The sequence below is a fragment of the Hemicordylus capensis genome, chromosome 17, assembly GCF_027244095.1.
Source record: "Hemicordylus capensis ecotype Gifberg chromosome 17, rHemCap1.1.pri, whole genome shotgun sequence".
Lineage (NCBI taxonomy): Eukaryota > Metazoa > Chordata > Lepidosauria > Squamata > Cordylidae > Hemicordylus > Hemicordylus capensis.
Window position 1 is genome coordinate 12529232 of NC_069673.1, and position 20564 is coordinate 12549795.

Here is a 20564-nt window from a genome sequence, read left to right on the forward strand (position 1 = left end):
TTAATAGCTTCAGGGAACAAAATAGGTAACCTTTCAGCCCTTCCCCTTAAATCTGGACCTTCCTGGTTAAAACGGGCTCTCACTCAATTCATCATCAGAAGCTTTAGTTCAGGGGCGGCCACCCTGAGGGTCTCCAGATGCTGTTGGACTACAACTCCCATCATCCCCAGCTACAGTGTATTGATGGGAGTCGTCGTCCCATGACTGCTGGGGGCCCCGCCAGATTGGCTACTCCTGCTTTCGCCGATTAATCCATGGCTCCCCAGATGTTGTTGGACTACAACTCCCATCATCCCCAGCCTCAGTGGCCAAAGGGATGAAGGAATCCGTAGTCCAGCAACATCTGGGGACCCGGGATTGGGAACCCCTGGATTAATCTACCAGTTACAACTTGTTTACAAAGAGGAGAGCTGGTCTTGTGGTAGCAAGCACGAATTGCCTCCTTTGCTAAGCAGGGCCCACCTTGGTTTGCATTTGGATGGGAGACAACATGTGAGCACTGTAAGATTCCCCCATAGGGGATGGAGCCGTAGCTCAGTGGAAGAGCATCTATATGCTTGAGTGCAGAATATCTCAGGTTCAGTCCCTAGCAGCATCTCCAGGTAGGGCTGGGAAGACCGCTTTCTTGAAACCTTGGAGAGATGCTGCCGGTCAGAGTAGACAGTTCTGAGCTAGATGGACCGAGGGCCTGACTCATTATAAGGCAGCTTCTTATAAAGGGCTCTGAGACCTCGTCCCCGTGGTGATCCTGCTTTTAGTCTCTGATGTGTTGGCTTTTCCTAGGAACTCCTGTCCAGCTCCTCTGAGAATCTCTGTCCTGTCTGCCTTTCTCTGTCTATATTATGTTTGTGTGGTTCTTTTGTACCCTCTGAGCAGCCACGGTTGAGCAGCTTCCCGATCTCCCGGCTTCTGCGTCTGTCCCAGAGACGCAGACAAAACCAGGTATTTTTCAGCCAGACTCCTGTTTCTCTTTCCTCTCCTTGTGCTTGCATTTCTTTGTATGATCTAAAATCAGTTGTCAACACGCCCAGCGAGGGCCAAGGGACACGACATGCAATGGTACCTATCTTCTTCTTCATTTTTTTTTTTAAACTAAAAGCAGTTCCTAAAGCTGCCAGTGTAGAAGAATGACAGGAGGGAAGGGCTGTTTAATCCGTTCCCTTCTGTCGGCTTAACTGCTCAATCCCACCCCCCCAGTTGCTTTTCACCCAGGGGGAGAAAAGATACAGAGAATGGTCTCTTTTCTCCCATGGGGGAAAAAGCAGCTGGGAGGCGGTGGAAAAGGAGACAGAAGGGAAATGTCCTGCCCCTGCCCTTCCCCTCATCATTTATCCTGCAGCCTTGAAGACTGCTTTTGTTTCAAAAAGGAAATGTCCAAGCAAAGAGACACATGACTGCTTGTGACATGGAGTGTGGCAGCAGCAGACATTGGTTGGAGTTGCCCCGCTAGCAGCTTTTGGCTCCTGGCGGGTGGGTCAAACTGAAAACGTGGTCATTTGTTAGCACGAACCCCTTGTTGCGTTTTGCCGTGCCATAGAAGGTCACGGAAGAGAAGAGGTTCAGACTCTGAACCATGTGAAGGAGCTGAAACTATTTCGGGGGAGAAGCTTGTGTGGCTGAAATAACTGATCTAGATCAGGCATCCCCAAACTGCGGCCCTCCAGATGTTGCTGAACTACAACTTCCAGCATACCCAGCCACAAAAAATTGTGTCTAGGGATGCTGGGAGTTGTAGTTCAGCAACATCTGGAGGGCCACAGTTTGGGGATGCCTGATCTAGAGTGTAGACAGACTAGTGTGACATAGAGATGTGCATGATTCAAATGTTTAGAATTCTGAATTTGAATCAAAGCAAGCTGGTTCAAATTCGAATTGAATTGACCCCCAAACAGGCCGGTTTGAATCGAATAGATTCGGATTCAAATTGATTTGACCTATTTTGGTGTTTGTTTTTTAACTAGTCAGGGTGCCCGAATGACCATTTGAAAGGGGCCCAAAGGTCCCCAAACTGCCGTTGAAGGCTTCCAATTGATTCAAATTCGGATCTGGCTGATTTGATTCAAATTGAATGACCCTTTTTGGGGATTATTGGATTCGAATCTGAATCGTCCGAATCAGCCCGATTCGAGTCGCCCTGCTGTTTTGCTCAACAAAGAGACAACCCGAGAAAGCTGATCGAGGAGCCCAGAGGCTCAGGCTGTTCTGTGTCAAAAATAAACAGGGCTCTCTCTAGCCAGTGACTGGGTGTGACTGTGACCTGGCGAGAGCAGCTACATTTGTTAGCAGCCTTGTCACTGAAGATTCGGGGACGGATTTCTTAAAGAAACAAAATGAGTTCCGGTCAGTGTGTCGGCCAGGGCTGCACAAGTTGGGCCTTCCTGCAGACGCCGGACTACAGCGCCCATCAGCCCTGACTATTTGCCGTTGTGGCTGGGAATGATGGGAGTTGTAGTCCAGCCACCGCTGGCGGTCCGAAATGGTGCTGAGCGAGATGCACCCATGCTCTGATGCTGTGTGAGGGAGTTTCCTCTGTTTTGTTGAGGATCCTGTGAAGTATTTTGGGATGGGAGACAGTCAGTCAAAACAGGCACGACCCAGATTAGACACCTTGCTGTTCCATTGGACTCAGTGGGACTTAAACGTGCGTAACTTAAGTGCTCGTACGGGGAACAGGAAAGACGCTCAGTTTTCAGGCAGGGAATCTGGGCGAGGTCAGGCCTTCCAGCCCCAAATCCCGGCAGCCTTCCGGCTCAGACCCGGGAGGAGAGGCCCTGAACGCCCTGCTGCTCTCTCGGTTGCTGTGAAAAACTATCCATGAATGTCACCGAGTGACAAGGCTCAGCATCCCTGGGTAAAGTGAATTAATATTTCCCCTTGTTCGGAAAAGCCAGCCAGCAGAGGTGTGTGCGCGCGGATGACTAAAAAGCAAAAATGCCTCCGGGCAGCTTTTTTATTGTGACTCTAATTAAGCCCTTGCCAATTTGCATGGGGCCTGCCTCCCTATTTTAATGTAATGCCCTATTAATATCAATTGGTTTCTGGCTCCCAGTTCACCAGGACACTGTCTGCTCTCCGCCTTTCAAGTGCAGGTTTTCCCCCCACCAAAGTAACCCTCTAAATTGTTTATGATCCATCTATCCAGCTGGAAAACGACACCTGTATAATTTTCTACTCATTTCCGCCATAGACAAGAACATTTTGAATCTATCCTAGGGTGCCTTTGGTCAGAAAAGGCAGGGTATCATCCTGTTAAGTACATAAACAATGAACTTTAGATCTCTCCTCTGTGTACACGCTTTCCCTCGGTTCGTCCTTACGCAAAATGGAGTTTTACATCCGTTTCCTCCCCGCTCGCCTTTTTAAAGAACATGTGTATCCACTGCGGACTGGTGGTCCACAAAGAGGGTATGGCAGGAGAGGTGACTGCAGAGCCAGCCAGGAAAAGAGCTGGTCTTGTGGGCTAGCAAGCATGAATTGTCTCCTTTGCTAAGCAGGGTCCAACCTGGTTTGCATTTGGATGGGAGACTACATGTGTGAGCACTGTAAGCCATTCCCCTTAGGGGATGGGGCCACTCTGGGAAGAGCATTTAGATTCCAAGTTCCCTCCCTGGCAGCATCTCCAAGATAGGACTGAGAGAGACTCCTGCCTACAACCTCGGAGAAGCTGCTGCCAGTCTGTGTTGACAACCCTGAGCTAGATGGAGCTAGATGTCTGACTCAGTAGAAGGCAGCTTCCTATGAGCCCCTGGTGGCGCAGTGGTAAAACTGCCGCCCTGTAACCAGAAGGTTACAAGTTCGATCCTGACCAGGGGCTCAAGGTTGACTCAGCCTTCCATCCTTCCGAGGTCGGTAAAATGAGTACCCAGAATGTTGGGGGGCAATGTGCTAAATTATTGTAAACCGCTTAGAGAGCTCTGGCTATAGAGCGGTATATAAATGTAAGTGCTATTGCTATTGCTATTGCTATGTTCCTGAGAAACTTAGCCAGAAAAGCCAGAGTGGATTTTCCTCACCTAAAAGCACCTGGAGCATTTTCAGACAGCAGCCTTGCAAGTTTGCTTCAAGGCTTTACTGCAGGTTTGAAGTTGCCCCCCAAAACGGACACAAAAAGTGGATTTTTAAAATCCCGGATACAAATCGGGCGACACTCGAACGCACAATGAAAAACCCAAATTGTGTGTGACGTACTCCCCGATAGCTTGCAGGGACCACTCCCCAAACAGAAAGGTTTTTGTTTTACCTTTGCAAGCCCCAAAGCTAGACGCTTGCCTTTTTAAATTGTGCAAACTGAGATTCTCAGGAAGCCGTACTGAGCAGAAGAGGTACAATCTGGCCGATATGTGAGCGTACACCCTCCGTTCCGGGAGAGATGTGAACTCAAAGCCCTGTGTGAAAAAGCTCCTGGCGCTGCTGCCTATCTCCCGTCTCTCAAAAAAGCTCTTGTATAATAATACGACTCTCCTTTGTTGCTCCTGCAAGAGACAACCAGCTCGTTGGGGGCTGCCCCATTGCAGGTCAGCTCCTCCCTACCCAGGACTGAGGCTGGGACCAAAGGTAGGACATGCTCCGTGGAAGGGAGCCCTCGCCCGTAGGAGATCCTTTAGCCGCTAGATCCACGTCTGCTTTCCACGCGTCGCTCTCGCCACCCCAAGGGAAGGGCTTTTGTTCTTGGTCTCCTTTCAGCCGGTGCCCTACGCACATCTGGCAGAGGGGCCGGAGCGAACCGCAGGGGGTTATCCGATCCATCAAAGAGGGCCTTGGGGCGCCGTTGGGGCGAGGCGAGAGGACCGCGGAAAGCACGCCGTTCCCCCAGGAGCCTGTCTGGTGTTCGTACAAAGAGAAGCTGTCGTGATGCGTAGACTAGGAGCCCTTTAGATCACGGTGATGTCGGGAAGACCCCTGTGTTTTGTTTTCTGCTTGCCTGGTGTGTGATTGACGTTGGTGCCCGCTCTCTTCATCGCTGCTGTGCGGGGTCACCGCATTGTGCAGGCAGAGGCGCACTTAGGCACGGACCTTGGGGCAGGGGTCCGGGGCCTCATGCCCCTATTTCCCTTTCCCCTCCGCCGCTGCCGCCGCTCCATTCCACTCACCCCCCTGGTGGTGGCGGCAGCGGTGGGCCTCCTCGGGCCTGCAGACCGGACTCCTCTGTCTGTGCGCATGCGCAGTAGGAGTTATGGAGTGCACGAAGACGGAGGAGGCTGGCCTGCAGGCCCGAGGAGGGCCCCCCTTCGGCGGTGAAGGAGAAGCAGTAGTGGGGGCCGGGAATCCGCGGTTGGGGCAAGTACAAATACATAAATGGGGGGGCTCACCGTGGGGGTGAAACCCCTACCACCCCCCGCCCCAGTGGCCTTTGAGCATTGCAAAAATGTTGGGGGACTCAAGGCTGGGAACCCGGCTCTGAATTCAGTGGGTCGGGCAAAGCACCACCCTGGTTGCATATGGATGTGTGAGCTTGATGGGTGAGCACTGCAAGAGATTCCCCTCAGGGGATGGGGCCGCTCTGGGAAGAGCAGAAGGTTTCAGGTTCCCTCCCTGGCAGCATCTCCAAGACAGGGCTGAGAGAGACTCCTGCCTCTGCAGCCTTGGAGAAGCCGCTGCCAGTCTGTGTAGACAATCCTGAGCTAGATAGACCAATGGTGTGACTCAGTATATGGCAGCTTCCGATTTTCTTATGTTCCTTCCTAAACTGTCAGTTACACAAGTCTCAGGGTGGTCCACAAACAAATAAGAAAACCAACGTTTAAAAACAAACATGAAAACATATGGTATACAAAATGCAGTTGAAGTCAATACAAATTCAACTAAAAGCCTAACGTTTGGCCTACCTTCGGAGAGGATTGCTGGTCCTGTGGTAGCAGGCATGACTTGTCCCCTTAGCTAAGCAGGGTCTGCCCTGGTTGCATATGAATGGGAGACTAGAAGTGTGAGCACTGGAAGAGATTCCCCTTAGAGGATAATGGAGCCACTCTGGGAAGAGCAGAAGGTTCCAAGTTCCCTCCCTGGCAGCATCTCCAGGATAGGGCTGAGAGAGACTCCTGCCTGCAACTTTGGAAAAGCCGCTGCCAGTCTGTGAAGACAATACTGAGCTAGATAGACCAAGGGTCTGACTCAGTATATGGCAGCTTCCTATGTCCCTAAGTTCCCGAGATCAGTGCATCCGTATCAGGCACATTACTGCAAGAAAAGAAGGGCCAGGATCCAGACAGTGGCATCTGTTGTGCCCGAGAGGGGGTGTCCTTTCTCAAAAACAAAAATGCTGCCAGGTTTTGGAGAGAACTGGACTCCGCCTCACCTGTGTCGGCTCCACATGCTCACAGAGCTCCTGAGTGCAGCCGAGGAGTTCCGTGCAGAGGAAACGAAACGGCCGGTTGTCCGGTTTGGGGAAGAGGAACAGAAAGCAGCCGTTTGGCCCCAGTTGTGTCTGGGCGAGGCTGCCGGTCTCGTTTGCAGGGTCTTTTGTGATCGAACTGCCTTAAAACGCACATTCTTTCCCAATGCTGCCGCTCCAAGCTGCCGGGAGCGTGCCACCAAAGCCGGCCACGGCGGAACCCAAGCCCGTGCCAAAGGAGCCTCCTAAACACATCCAAGGTAAGGGAAGAGATTTGTGGCCAGTTTTGGGGTTTATGGGCATCAGATGGGGGGGGAGGCGCTTGCCTTTCGGATCATGGGAGGTGGCACAGAGTGGGGGGGGGGCGCATCCAGCCACCGCGTAATGATCAAGTAGACAATTGTGGTCTGTCTATCCTGGACGATGTATGGCCGTAAACGCTGTTGATGCCGTTCAGATCGATGTCAGAGGCACTTGGAAGGACGCGTCAGCACCGGGGCTCTCAAACCCGAGTTCTCAGATGTTGGACTGCAGCAACTTTGGCCATACTGCCTGGGGACGATGGGAGTTGTAGTCCGACAGCCTCTGTGGACCCGACTTTGAGAACCAGAGGCGTCTGGTGGGACGCTGGGCAGAACAGAAAGCCGGCTTAGATAGGCCTGGGGCCTGATCCAGCCGCAGGGCTGTTCTTACGCTCTTAACCTTTGCGTTAGCACATGCCCTTACAGGGCTTTGATGTGGGGAGCGGGGGAGGAGAGGTGGCCTTGTGGGCATGAATGGACCCATTTGCTCAGCAGGGCTTGCCCTGTTTTGCATTTGGATGGGCGGCCATAGGTGAGTGCTGTAAGATAGGGGACGGGGGGATATCTGCTTTGCATGCGGAAGGTCCCAGGTTGGTTCAGTCCCTGGCAGCATCTCCAGGTAGGGCTGGGGAAAGGCCTAAAACCTTGGAGAGCTGCTGCCGGTCAGTGTAGACAAGCCTGAACTAGACGGACCAAGGGTCGGACTCAGTAGGAGGCAGCTTCCGGTGGTTCCTAAGTGGGAAACTCAACAGGCCTCAGCCGCAGTCCTGATGTGCCTCCATCTGCGAGGCAAATGGCCTAGAATCAGTTTGAGGACAAACCGTCTGAAATCAGTGAAAGAAACTGCCATGGCACTGGAAGAACGGGTCGGTCCGTGTCCTGGGCATGGAGCAGTTGGAGGCAGAGCAGCAACAGAGCGAAGGAGGAGGGCGCAGGGTGCAGCTGGCTGCCAAAGGGGCCGGCGAATGTGCTCTAATTAGAGAAGATTTCACCTGGGCCATCTCGGAGCACGCCCGGCCGGCGGGCCAATCGGAGGGCGAGAGTAATTAGGCTAATAGGCCATCCTGGTTTGACAGAGTTAAACCTCATGAGTTGATCCTCTGAGTCTTAAGCATTTTGTGGTCGCCAGCATGACTTGTCCCCTTAGCTAAGCAGGGCCTGCCCTGGTTTGCATTTGGATGGGAGACTAGAAGTGTGAGCACTGCAAGATATTCCCCTCAGGGGATGGAGCCCCTCTGGGAAGAGCAGAAGGTTCCCAGTTCCCTCCCTGGCAGCATCTCCAAGTTAGGGCTGAGCGAGATTCCTGCCTGCCGCCTCAGAGAAGCCGCTGCCAGTCCGTGAAGACAATACTGAGCTAGATGGACCAAGGGTCTGACTCGGTATATGGCAGCTTCCTCTGTTCCTATGGAACCTTTCTGCCTTTGAAACTGAGCTTTAACCACCCTGACTGCTCCAAGTAATGGCTGAGCAAATTACAGGTTCATCCTTTATGCTGATGAAGTCTCCCAATCAGTGGGCGTGAAAAGCTCTCTGTGTGTCTGTGCCTGGGAGAAAAATAACAGAAGAGCTCATCTAAGTATATGAAACCAGAGCCAAAGAGTGTGGTTTGGGCCCAGCCCCTTTAGTCAGAAGTCAGCGAGATGCCACTGAGCTACCGATCTCGCGGTCCCCAAATTTTCCGAGGAGCTCCTCCCCTCGCACTCTTTGCGCAGCGTGCATGAAGCACGAAGCGAGCCGCGGAGGCGACTGGCCACCGTTCCTCCTCCCTGCTCCCTGGGGACGCTTAAAGCTTGCAGGGGGTGGCTTTAAAAGGGAGATGGCCCCCACCAGGGGCATGGGGCAAAGGCAAAGCGGTGTTTTTGGCCGCTCACCTGGCCCCTCTTTTTCTGACCTCACATCCTCACCTGCCAATTCCTGCGGCTCTTATGAGAGGCGCAGAACAGGCACTTGTAACGAGAAGAAAATAACGGGGTGAGGGAGAGAGACGCAGCTTGGCACACGTGTGTGATTCCTTTTGGGTTCGCGCGTCCTTCTCCAGATAACGCCGGATTGCTTGCTACCAAGAGAAATGTGTGTGTGCGGGGGGGGGGAGAAATGGCTGTGTACGCGCATGTCCTAGTTCCTTTTGGTTCCCTCTGGAAACCAGCTCTCTAGAATTTTCGAGCGTCTGTCTGTTCGGAGCAGACTTGAAGCTGTGCCTTGCAGTGCGTTTTGCCCTAGATCTCTCTGGCTGACTGACAGGTCTGTCCAAAGAAGGAGGGGAGGAGGAAATGTGTGGCCGCGGAGAAGGGTTGCGCTTGAAAGGTTTGCCTGGTAAACGCAACCTGGAACATTTCCAGGTGGGGCTTTCAGCTCGGAATGGAGGGTGTGCATTCGCACATCGGCCGGATTTGTGCCGAAGTCCGTGTGAGATATTGGGGATTCGGGTTTTTCATTGCGTGTTAGAGCCTAGCCTGGTTTATGTCCGAATCCACTGTTTGCATTGTTTTGGGGGGGTCGTTCCAAAAGCCGAGGGGCCACAATCGAAAAGGCCCTGACTCAGTATATGGCAGCTTCCTATGTTCCTAATAGTAGTAGTAGTTGAGGAGCTGAAGGAGTTTTGTCAGGTGCAGCGTCCTTCGACTGCACCTACCCATCTCCCCTGTGCCTTCCCGGAAGGAGCCCCCGGATTCTGTGTCTTTAGCGACAAGGGGCAAGACCGCCCTAGGTGAGTCTCCTCCTGTGGGGGGCAGCATTTGAGCCTGCCGAGTCTCCCAGCCAGCCACGGGGCTGGGCCAGAAGTTGGGGGTCCATCCTGATGCCGGTGTTTGTGTTCTTCTCCGTCTGCTTGTCTGGGACCTCGAACGCAGCCCCTCCAAAGAGCAAAGGAGGCCATGGCGCTGGCAAACGGCACGGCAAGAAACCAGGTACTCGCTGGGCTGATGTCGACCGGTGTGGGTGTCTAGTCTGCTTGCTAGTCGATCTAGAGTAGGCCCAGCTCAGCTAGTGGGCATACTTGGTCACGCGTGGTGGGGGCCGCCATAGAAATTACGAGCGTGTAGTTCATCATCTTGGATCGTGGAAGAAGCTTTGTCGTGTGGCCGTTGATCCTGCTTATATAGCACCCTCAGCATGCAAGCCGGTTAATCAGAGCAACCAAGACATCTCTCTGCCCCAAGAAGCTTACAGTCTACATGCTGACAGTGGAGGGAAGCGGACCACAGGAGAGGGAGGGGCAGAGGCTAGAACAGACCTGCTCAACTTTGCCTCCCCCCCCAGCTGTTTTTGGACTGCAACTCCCATCATCCCCAGCCAGAGGGTCCAATAGCCAGGGATTATGGGAGTTGTAGGCCAACATCTGCAGAAGGGCTGAAGTTGAACAGCCCTGGGCTAGAAGGAAGGAATGCAAAAGCCACATAGACCCACCAGCAGACTTTTAAAAAGAGTCAAATCCGTAGATCCATCCAGCGGTGGTCAGGCATGAGAGCTGAATGGAGCCTCTATGTTCTGAGGCAGTATATCTTTGAAAACCTGCTTGGGTGGTCAACGGCAGGGAAGAGCTGCCATCTTCATGCCCAGGTTGCCAGCTTCCTGGAGAGAGCTGGTTAGGGTTGCCATATCCGAGCTTTCCAAATCCTAGTGGCCCAATTTGCATAATATGCAAATTATGCCGCAACTAATTTGCATTTTATTTGATTTTATTGACAGATGTGTATACTTTCCCCTCCTTCTCTGCCCTCCCATGTGATCGGATCCAGAGTAAAAGCCAGGCAATCCGGGTGGAATTTGGCAGCTGGGAGAGGAACCAAAATCCCAGGGCTACTCTAAGTGCCGGGGAAAGTGGCAACCCTAGAGCTGGTTGCCCGAGGCTGATAACAGGATGCTAGACCGGATGGGCTGTATATGGGCTGCAGCAAAGGGCTCTTTTCCCTGGGGTGGGCATTGCTCAAGCAGGTATTCTCCAGTGGTAGGAAAGGAGTTTGATGGCGCTTGTAGCTGGTCTGCAGGCGTGCCCTGTGAGAGGTTTCTAGCAGTGGCACCCAACTTCTGCTGGGGGAGAGAAGCTTTCATAGGGAGTTATTCGCACCTGGCTTCATGCTGCGGGGTAAATGCTGAGCGAAGCCACTTCGAATCACACTCGCGGCATGGAGGGAAGCAGCCCCTCCCCTCTGCTCTCGGGTTTTGTTTTGATGCAAGTTCACATGGCATGCCTCTGTGTTTTCCTTCTGGACAATGCGGGTGGTGGTGGTGAGATTCTTAAAGCCTATATCTGCATTCCTAAAGAGGATTTCCCTCTTCTCATGTTTGTGCCTCTCCTGATTTGCTCTGGCGTTTCCAGAAAAAAGTAGCTTAAAACCAGCATGTTAAAAATCCGGAAATGCAGTGAGAGAAGCTAGAATCCGCATCACAAAGCCCGGTTTGTGTGTGGAGTGCTTCCAAGGATCCCGAAGGGGCTTTGGGGTCAGTTTGGCTGGTGTGTGAACACACACTCTCTCTTCTGGAGACGATTTGGGGTAACAGCCCGATCTGCAAAGCCTCCTGCTGCAGAAAAACCGGTTTGTGTGCTGCAGAAAAGTGGTTCCCCCCCCTTTCCCCCTTGACTTGGTTTGTGTGGTATTAATCTGCTTCCCTGTAGTACGGGAGGTATATCCTGTCTGTAAAGTGGGGGGAGAGAAAAAAAAGTGGTATCTTTCATCTTCCCAAGAATCCTCCAAGATCTCCAAACTCATCCGGCTCAAATCCGGCTCCGTCTCACTGGCGCCTATTGACACGTTTAAAGGTAAGCGTAGGAGCGTTGTGAGAATCTAGGAGGCCTGTGAATGCTGGAAGTGAACGGCTTGGAAGTGTTGGGAAAGTGTGACGTGCGTGCCTCCCTGCCACTTGATAGCCAGGGGCCAGGGCTTCGTGGTTGGATTCCAGCTCTCTCTCGGAGTTGGAGTCCAACAACATCAGGGGACCCACGGCTGAGTAGCCGGGTCTGAGGCCGAGTTCTCACTGGGGGGTGGGGGTGGGGGGTAGACGTGTCTGGACTGGGTAGCTTCTTCACCCTGCAGGGGAGAGGCTTGCGGGAGGGAATTGCGCCTCCGTGAAAAAAAGATCCCAGCGTGCAGAAAGCTAGAATACCAGGGAGGAGGTTTCTAGCCTGGTGTTGGCTCAGACACCTCTGTCGGTAACTCTCAGCCCAAATTATGGAGTTATTTTGTCCCGGGAGGAATAGGCGTTGCAGTAACAAGGCCCCCTCTCGTCCTGAAAGGAGGCGCCCTTGTGCTTTCAGTTACCTTCGTTCATCATTTCAGAAAAGAGATTCTGCAGGTGCGGAGATCGGATCAGCGGAGCAGACAAATGTGGCCGCTTCAATAGAGTGTTTGCCTTAAAAAGAACACACACAAACTGGCCCTGCTCCTGCAGGTTGAGAGCAGCCTGCCATGCAGTCAGTCGTTCAACAGATGAAGCTTTTTCTGGCACAGAGATAGGAGGTGGATGAGGCTTCACCGGCTATGTATCTGGGACAGTCTACCTTACACAGAGATGGCCTGGAGATGGCCAGACATTGGCTGGGCACTCAGTCAAGGATGCGGTTGCAAATTCCCACACTGGGCAAAGGGGTAGACTAGAGGACCTCTAAATGTCCCAGCTCTAAAACTCTATGATTCTATGAATCCATGTGAGGCTGCTGTTGAAGACGCAGCAGCCGGGCCAGTTAAAAAGTTGTCGACCCTGTGGTTGAAGTCATTGCCTTCAAACTACATCCTCCAGTCAGTGAGATCGCTCTGGAATAAATGAGCTGGTCCTTGAATTAAGCAACCACCCCGACGTTTCCTCCCAAAGAAGCTGCCAAATGTCGGGGGGAAGGCCTCGCCCTTGACCAGTATTCCCTGTAAAAGGGATTCCCAGAGGTTGCTGACTACAACTCCTATCATCCCCAACCATAGGCCATTGCAGCTGGGGATGCTGGGAGTTGTAGTCCACAACCGCCGGGGACCCCGGTTACAGGGAACACTGCCCCGCCCCCCGAACTCTCATTGCATTGCTTATTTCACTGTTGCATGCTTTGCGTGGTGTCTGTGTGGCTTTTGCTTTCTGCTACTTGTCAGGCCATCCGTGGCGAGCTATTAACCTCCTTATGCTAAAGCGTAATGGTACCCAACGTGGCGTATTTCTTTGCTTAGTATAGGCCAAGCTTGAGGATGAATCTTGATTGATTGGTGATCGCCATTTATATTTCTGGTTAAATCAGGTATTTGGTTTCAGGCTTTGAACTGAAATCGATTTTTTAACTGCTTAGTTTGTTTGTTTTTATCAGGCCGTTTTTACTGTCTTTTGTAAATTTCTAGCTGCTTTTTCACTCAGCTTCCTGCTGTGTTTCAAACTTTGTACACTGCCTAGAGATGTAGACATCAGGCGGTATAAAAATGTGACGAATCAATAATGCAGCTTGAGGATTAGATTGTATAGTTGGGTTCTCTTTTTTTATCAGTATTAGTCTTTAGAACCCTATAAGGTGTTTTTGCAGACAAGTTGTAGGCCAAGGACATCTGGGGCCCCGAAGCTTGGAATGCCGTACTTGGTTCTCCAAGACAGGAAGGGAAGAAAGTCAGTCCAGCTGGTTGCTCCCAAACTTGGGGGGGGGGGCACGAGTGTCCACTGCCCCCTACAAACCTCCCCCTGCTGGAGGAGGAGTTGGAGAGAGTGAGGAGAGCTGGCCTTGTAGCAAGCATGACTTGTCCCCTTAACGAAGCAGGGTCTGCCCTGGTTTGTATTTGAATGGGAGACTATATGTGAGCACTATAAGATATTCCCCTTAGGGGATGGAGGTGCTGTGGGAAGAGCAGAAGGTTCCCAGTTCCCTCCCTGGCAGCAGCTCCAAGATGGGGCTGAGAGAGAGACTCCTGCCTGCAACCTTGGAGAAGCCGCTGCCAGTCTGGGTAGACAGTACTGAGCTAGACGGACCAATGCTCTGACTCAGTATATGGCAGCTTCCTCTGTTCCTAGCCCCCTCCTGGTGCAAGCAGTGGGGCGTTGCCTAGGGAGAGGTCTCACCCTTTCCCTCTCTCCCTCTGACCCCCCCTCAGACTGCGAATGTTACGGCCACTCCAACCGGTGCAGCTTCATCGACTTCCTGAACGTGGTGCATTGTGTCAGCTGCAAGCACAACACACGGGGCCAGCACTGCCAGTACTGCCGGCTGGGCTACTACCGGAACAGCTCCACCGAGCTGGACGATGAGAATGTCTGCGTAGGTGAGTCGCCAAGGGGGAGGGGCCAAGGGGATGGGAGGGGGTGGGGCAAGGGGAGGGGCCAGGGGTACAGCAAAATAAGCACCTTCTCATCTCTGACCATATATCTATCTCCTTAAAGACGCACCCTAACCCTAACCCTAACCCTAATTAGATACTGTTTTAATAGCTTGAACCTGGTTTTAAAACATGGTTTCAGAATTTTTAAATGGGTCTAATGCTTCAATTTCCTGCTGTCATTTATTTTAATTAATGTTTTGTTTTTGTTGTCATTTATGGTGTTAGCGAATCTGTTAGTATTTTTGTTGTTATCCATTTTGTTTTGTTGTAAACTCCTCTTGAATGCCTCCTGGTTCCTCTTGAATGCCTCCTGGTTCCTCTTGAATGCCTCCTGGTTCCGTCCCTTTCCACAGATGGTCTCTGGAAAGGCAGCACAACAAGGTGCATTCAGAGGAACCGGCAGTCTAGCTCTGGGATAATGCTCTGAAGTGTGCATCAGTGTGTTTATTTCTAATGGCCAACATACCATGCGGCTTCCGCCGTGAGTGATAGCCACATCCCCTGTGCTTCTGCGTCTATGGAAAAAATTGATGTAGATACATTAGAGTGCTATTCACAAATACCTAAAACCATGCAACTGCAGCTGGGTGAAACTAAGGCCATTGGAGATCATGGCTGTAGTGTTGCGTGTTTGTGCAACTGAACGCATTTGGGCAACAGCACTCTAACCTAACTACATAGATTTTTTTTAAATGTGCACAGCAGCAATGCAGGTGGTATGGAAGCTGCTTGCAGGGTGCTGTACTGCTGTTCCCCTGCTGAGTGAAGAGGCACCTTTTTAGTTGTGATCCTCTTTATTGAGCAGGAGGAGAACAACTGGCCCTATCCATCCCCAGCACAGCATCCGTCCAGTAGCTGTTGTTGGTGTCTATCTTGTTTTTCTTTTTAAGATTGTGAGCCCTTTGGGGACAGGGAGCCACCTTTATTTATTAACTTACTTTATTCCTAGGTTTCTGCTTTGGGAAACCTTTGTTGAAAAGTGATATATAAATATTTCTCGTATTTGTGGGGTTAGATCTTTAAGGATTGGGCCAGCCACATATCTCTGTGTTTCAAGGATTGAAACACCAGCGCACATTCCATAATAGTCCTACATGCTCAAACATACTTTGATTGGCGGCAAATTAAACTCTAATGGAACAAATATGACCTAAGAGCCCCATTTTGTATCAGTCTATTATACTTTTTAAAGAGTTTGTGGTTGTGTCTGTACAAAATAAAAAGCATACTTCCTGATTACTTATAGGTGCTAAATTTGTAGCTGAATGCTACTTCAAATGCGGAGGAAAAGGTTTAAAGTTTTTTGGGTTTGTGAGGGGTATTTTTAGAAGACTTTCTGAATCTTTAACTATTATTGTTCTCAACAGATTTTTAACCCTCAGTAATCGGATTAAAGTCACCTTAAGTGGCACAGCAGGGAAATGCTTGACTAACAAGCAGAAGGTTGCCGGTTTAAATCCCTGCTGGTATGTTTCCCAGACTATGGGAATCCCTATATTGGGCAGCAGCGATATAGGAAGATGCTGAAAGGCATCATTTCATAGTGTGCGGGAAGAGGCAATGGTAAACCCCTCCTGTATTCTACCAAAGGCAACCACAGGGCTCTCTGGGCACCAGGAGTAGAAATCAACTTGACGGCACACTTTACTTTTAATCAGATTAATCATTCCAAAGCAATGCCATGCCCAAGAGAAGCCTATGATCTTTCTCAGATTCAGATTCAAATTTGCTATGTATTGTAATTATTAGAGTGCTGGACTAGGACCGGGGAGACCCGAGTTCAAATCCCCATCCAGCCAGGATACTTGCAGGGTGACTCTGGGCCAGTCACTTCTCTCTCAGCCTAGCCTACTTCACAGGGTTGTTGTGGGGAGAAACTTAAGTATGTAGTACACTGCTCTGGGGGCTTCTTGGAGGAAGAGCGGGATATAAAATGCAAACAATAAAATAAATTGCTTCCCTTTTGCAAGCACATCCATTTTTTAAAAAAAAACACAACCCATGACATATACTCATTTCCTTGAACTTTCCTAGTAGTGTGATCGACACAAAAGGACTTTGCCCAGTCCCCATCCTAGTAGCCAATATCCCTCCCCCCCCGCCCCCCTTTGGAAGAACAACCCATTCGCCCAGCCCGAATGTCAGCCGGCTCCAAACTCTCTCGTCTTTACTGCCCCTGCCTTTGTCTAGATTGTAACTGCAACCGGATCGGATCGGTGGCCAACCGGTGCAACGAGACCGGCTACTGTGAGTGCAAAGATGGTGTCACCGGGCCCAAATGCGACGACTGCCTGCCCAACTACTACTGGCGACAGGGCTGCTTCCGTAAGTCAGGGAGGAAGGGCGAGGAGCAAAACGGGAGGAGAGCCACAAAGGGGAGGGCTGGCCATGTGGGAGCCAGCATGAATGGCCCTCTTTGCTAAGCAGGGTCTGCCTTGGTTTGCATTTGGCTGGGAGACTACACTCCAGTATTCCCCTTAGGGAATGGGGCCGCTCCAGGGAGAGGATCTGTGTGCCGAAGGTCCCTAATTCCCTGCCTGGCATCTCCAGATTAGGGCTGAGAGAGGCTGTATAGATCAGGGCTGGGCAGATGTGGCCACCCTCCAGCTGTTGTCGAACTACAACTCCTAGCATCCCCAGACACAGTTGTAGGTGGGGATTATGGGAGTTGTAGTTTGACAACCGCTGGAGGGCGGCCACATCTGCCCAGCCCTGGCGTAGACAATCCTGAGCCAGATGCACCAATGGTCTGACTTGGCAGAAGGCAACCTCTTACGTTCCCAAGCAGCACAAGGCATGAGCCAAGCCTCTTTTGCCACAAGCCCCGGTCCAAAGTGAGGGACAGGGAGTGCCAGTAGCCCAGTGCGAACCCAGCTTCCCCTAAATCCCGAGGCCACCAGACCTTGCTAAGCAGGGCTTGCCCTGGTTTGCTTTTGGATGGGAGACTCTTATGTGTGAACACTGTGAGATATTTGTATGTTAGCTTAATATTTTAATTGCCATTTTTATTGTCTTGTTTTAATTTTTGTGTAAACCACCTTGGAATTGTTTTAATGAAAGGCGGTATACAAATTTAAGAATAAATTTAAAAATAAAATAAATATATTTCCCCTTAGGGATGGGGCTGCTCTGGGAAGAGCATCTTATTTATTATTATTTATTCAAATTAAGGTGGGTGCTGGTTTTCAGTACTGTGATCTAGGTGAATTAACAGTGTTGACACCGTGCGATTCAGAGAGTCGTCAAGAGCGACGAAGGCCGTATCTCTTCTGAAACAGGATTGAAGAGGGGTGAGCAAAATTGGCTGTCCAGTTGTTGAACCACAACTCCCATCATGCCCAGCCACGATCAATTGCCACAATCCAGCCCTGCTGGATCAGGCCCAAGGAAGCCCACCTAGTCCAGGATCCTGTTTCCCACAGTGGCCCACCAGGTGCCTCTGGGAAGCCGACAGGCAAGGGGGTGAGAACATGCCCTCTCTCCTGCTGTTGCTCCCCTGCAACGGGGATTGAGAGGCACCCTGCCTCTGAGGCTGTAACCACCAGATGACGGGAGTTGGGCGCAACAGCTGGAAGGCCAAGTTTGCTTCCCAACCTTGGCTCATTGGCCCTGCAAGGCTACAACTCCCATCAGCCTGAGCCACAGTGGTCTTCAGCCGCTGTGGGAGGTGTAGTCCACCCGATCTGAAGAACCAAGGTTGAGGACCTCGGGTCTTGAGGTTCCTCTGCTTCAGCTGGAAGGGTTCAGGTGCGGTTTTGAGATCTCTTCTCTCTCTCTCCAGCGAACGTCTGCGACGACGAGCTGCTACTTTGCCAGAACGGGGGCACTTGCTACGAGAACCAGCGTTGCCTCTGCCCGCCTGGCTTCAAGGGGGTCCTCTGCGAACAGTCCAAATGCGAGGGGGAGGACAAGGACTGTGACTCGGCCTCCGGCGCGGACCTCAGCCCGGCGGCCTTTCTCGTCAGCGGCCTGGCCCTGCAGCTGCGACACTGGTGGAACCTTTAAGGCCCGGGAACGGGGGAGCTCAGTAAAAATGCCTCGCGGGAGGACCAGAGGGAAGCGGGGAGAGCAAGGGAGAGGCCCTCCCCACCCTCGTGAGCCTTTCGTTTCTCTCGCTTGCAGAAAACGGAGGGAGGGAGGAAGGAAGGAAGCCAGGGGCTGAAGACTCCGACTGCCCAACTTGCGAAGGCTGGATGCTGCTGCAACACTGCAGACCGAGCTTACTAGCTGCCTGCAGGGGGAGCAACTTGACGTGACTGGGGAGGGGGGCGCAAAGGACTTGCATTGCTTCCTCTGTCTTCAGTGGTGACCACCTTGCCCTTCCACTTTGCACAGGCGCCGGGCAGGTGGGCTGCCAAGAACATGCCACTAACCCCTGGCGTTTAGCTTCTCAGCTGTTTCCCGTCGTCTCTTTCCTTTCCTCCTCAACCGATCCTTTTGGAAGAGCCGCTCCTAGCAGAGACTGGCGATGAAGGAACCCCGGGTGGACTCCGAGACTTTTCCCCGCCTCGCGTCGTTGGCCTGCTCCAACCCAGACTTAAAAATTATACCGTTGCCTACAAATCGAGTTGCTGAATTTATTAAGTTTTGTATTTCCCCCCCCCCCCCTCCGGTTTTTATTCTTTCTGTGTGAGACTTCAGCTTTCCTTTTCTTGCACTTGAGACCGGGACTAACCAAGGCCACTTGCGTATCGCGCCGAAGCGCAACGTGTTATCCAAGCTTCGCCGTGTAGTTTACGGTTCAGATACTTTTTGGGGGTAGAGAATTATTTTTGTTTCTATTATAAATGTTCTAGGGGGGGGGGGAGATGAACCACCACAGCCTCTAGAGAGACATTTTACCATAAGCATTATGGTGTAATAATCCTACCACAGTAAAGCAACTTATTAATTGCTGTTGGGCTCTGTGTTTTCCTTCACTCTTTCATGCTCAGTTTAATGTACTGTTAAAGCAGCTACTGGGAGTTGGTGTACGTAGCTAAGATTGGAGTTTGTCCATTGAAAAGTAAACCAAACAGGGGACATTGTGCAAAAGAGAATACACTCTGGTAGTTTCAATCTTTTTTTTCCATAGCTATGGCCCTAGGGCTGCTTTTTCTCTCTCCCACCACTGAAAGAGAGCCAGTGGTCTTTCAGCAGCAGGAGAGAATTATAAAGCCCTAAAGAACAAGGAAGCCCCAGAAGAATTAGAAGGGGATTAGACTAGCCAAGGCAGCTCTCCTCCCTCCCTCCACCGCTTAGCCCTCACCGCGGCATGATCCCAGCCCGAGGTTGTCCCCCACACCTGGCGAGGTCATAAAGGGGACCGCCGTCTTCCCCTGGAGGTGCAGACCAGGGGGTTATAGGGGGCCGAGGGACCACAACGCCCCACCAATGCAAAAGGGAAACGGCATTCCCTCTCAAGGTGCCTTGGCTGCAACAGGCAGCTGGTTTCAAATTAGTTGGGATTGGACACGAACGGCGCTGGGCATCAAATGCAATGGGGCAGTGGGTCAAAGGGGCAGTGGATCTAACCATTGACCCTTTGAACCATTGAACAAGCAGCAGAGAGGGCGAACAGGGCAAGTGGCTGAGGGACCTGCGGCTGGGCAGGGGGCAATGGGTGAGTCATGTGAGGTGTCCCTGGGAGGCCCCCCCAAGGCAGTGGGACCCCCAGGCAACCGCCTCCCTTTGCCTAATATTAGTTACGACCCTGGTTCAATGGGTCGAAAGTACAATGGGGCAGTGGGTCAAAGGGGCAATGGGGCAGTGGGTCAAAGGGGCAGTGGGTCAAAGGGGCAGTGGGGCAATGGGGCAGTGGGTCAAAGGGGCAGTGGGTCAAAGGGGCAGTGGGTCAAAACATTGTCCCACTGACCTTTTGTACCATTGAACAAGCAGCAAAGAGGGCGAACAGGGCAAGTGGCTGAGGGGACCTGCGGCTGGGCAGGGGGCAATGGGGGAGTCATGTGAGGTGTCTCTGGGAGGCCCCCCAAGGCAGTGGGGCCCCCAGGCAACCGCCTCCCTTTGCCTAATATTAGTTACGACCCTGGTTCAATGGGTCGAAGGTACAATGGGGCAATGAGTCAAAGGGGCAGTGGGTCAAAGGGGCAATGGGGCAGTGGGTCAAAGGGGCAGTGGGTCAAAACATTGTCCCACTGACCTTTTGTACCATTGAACAAGCAGCAGAGAGGGCGAACAGGGCAAGTGGCTGAGGGGACCTGCGGCTGGGCAGGGGGCAATGGGGGAGTCATGTGAGGTGTCTCTGGGAGGCCCCCCCCAAGGCAGTGGGGCCCCCAGGCAACCGCCTCCCTTTGCCTAATATTAGTTACGACCCTGGTTCAATGGGTCAAAGGGGCAATGGGGCAGTGGGTCAAAGGCGCAGTGGGTCAAAGGGGCAATGGGGCAGTGGGTCAAAGGGGCAGTGGGTCAAAGGGGCAGTGGGTCAAAACATTGACCCACTGACCTTTTGTACCATTGAACAAGCAGCAGAGAGGGCGAACAGGGCAAATGGCTGAGGGGACCTGCGGCTGGGCAGGGGGCAATGGGGAGTCATGTGAGGTGTCTCTGGGGGGGCCCCCCAAGGCAGTGGGGCCCCCAGGCAACCACCTCCCTTTGCCTAATATTAGTTACGACCCTGGTTCAATGGGTCGAAGGTACAATGGGTTAATGAGTCAAAGG

General features: G+C 52.1%; 1 protein-coding gene across 6 annotated transcripts in view; it reads left to right on the forward strand.

Annotated features, from left to right (window-relative positions):
* The window catches only part of NTNG2 (netrin G2), a 99444-nt gene extending 80642 nt beyond the window's left edge, over positions 1–18802 (forward strand). For all 6 annotated transcript variants that reach the window (XM_053282449.1, XM_053282444.1, XM_053282447.1 and 3 more), the window contains exons 6-8: positions 13683–13850; positions 16098–16232; positions 17689–18802. In XM_053282449.1, coding sequence (XP_053138424.1) covers positions 13683–13850; positions 16098–16232; positions 17689–17912 — 527 coding nt within the window. In that variant the 3' untranslated portion in view covers positions 17913–18802. The remainder of the gene's footprint in view (positions 1–13682; positions 13851–16097; positions 16233–17688) is intronic.
* Positions 18803–20564: the final 1762 nt, after the last annotated feature.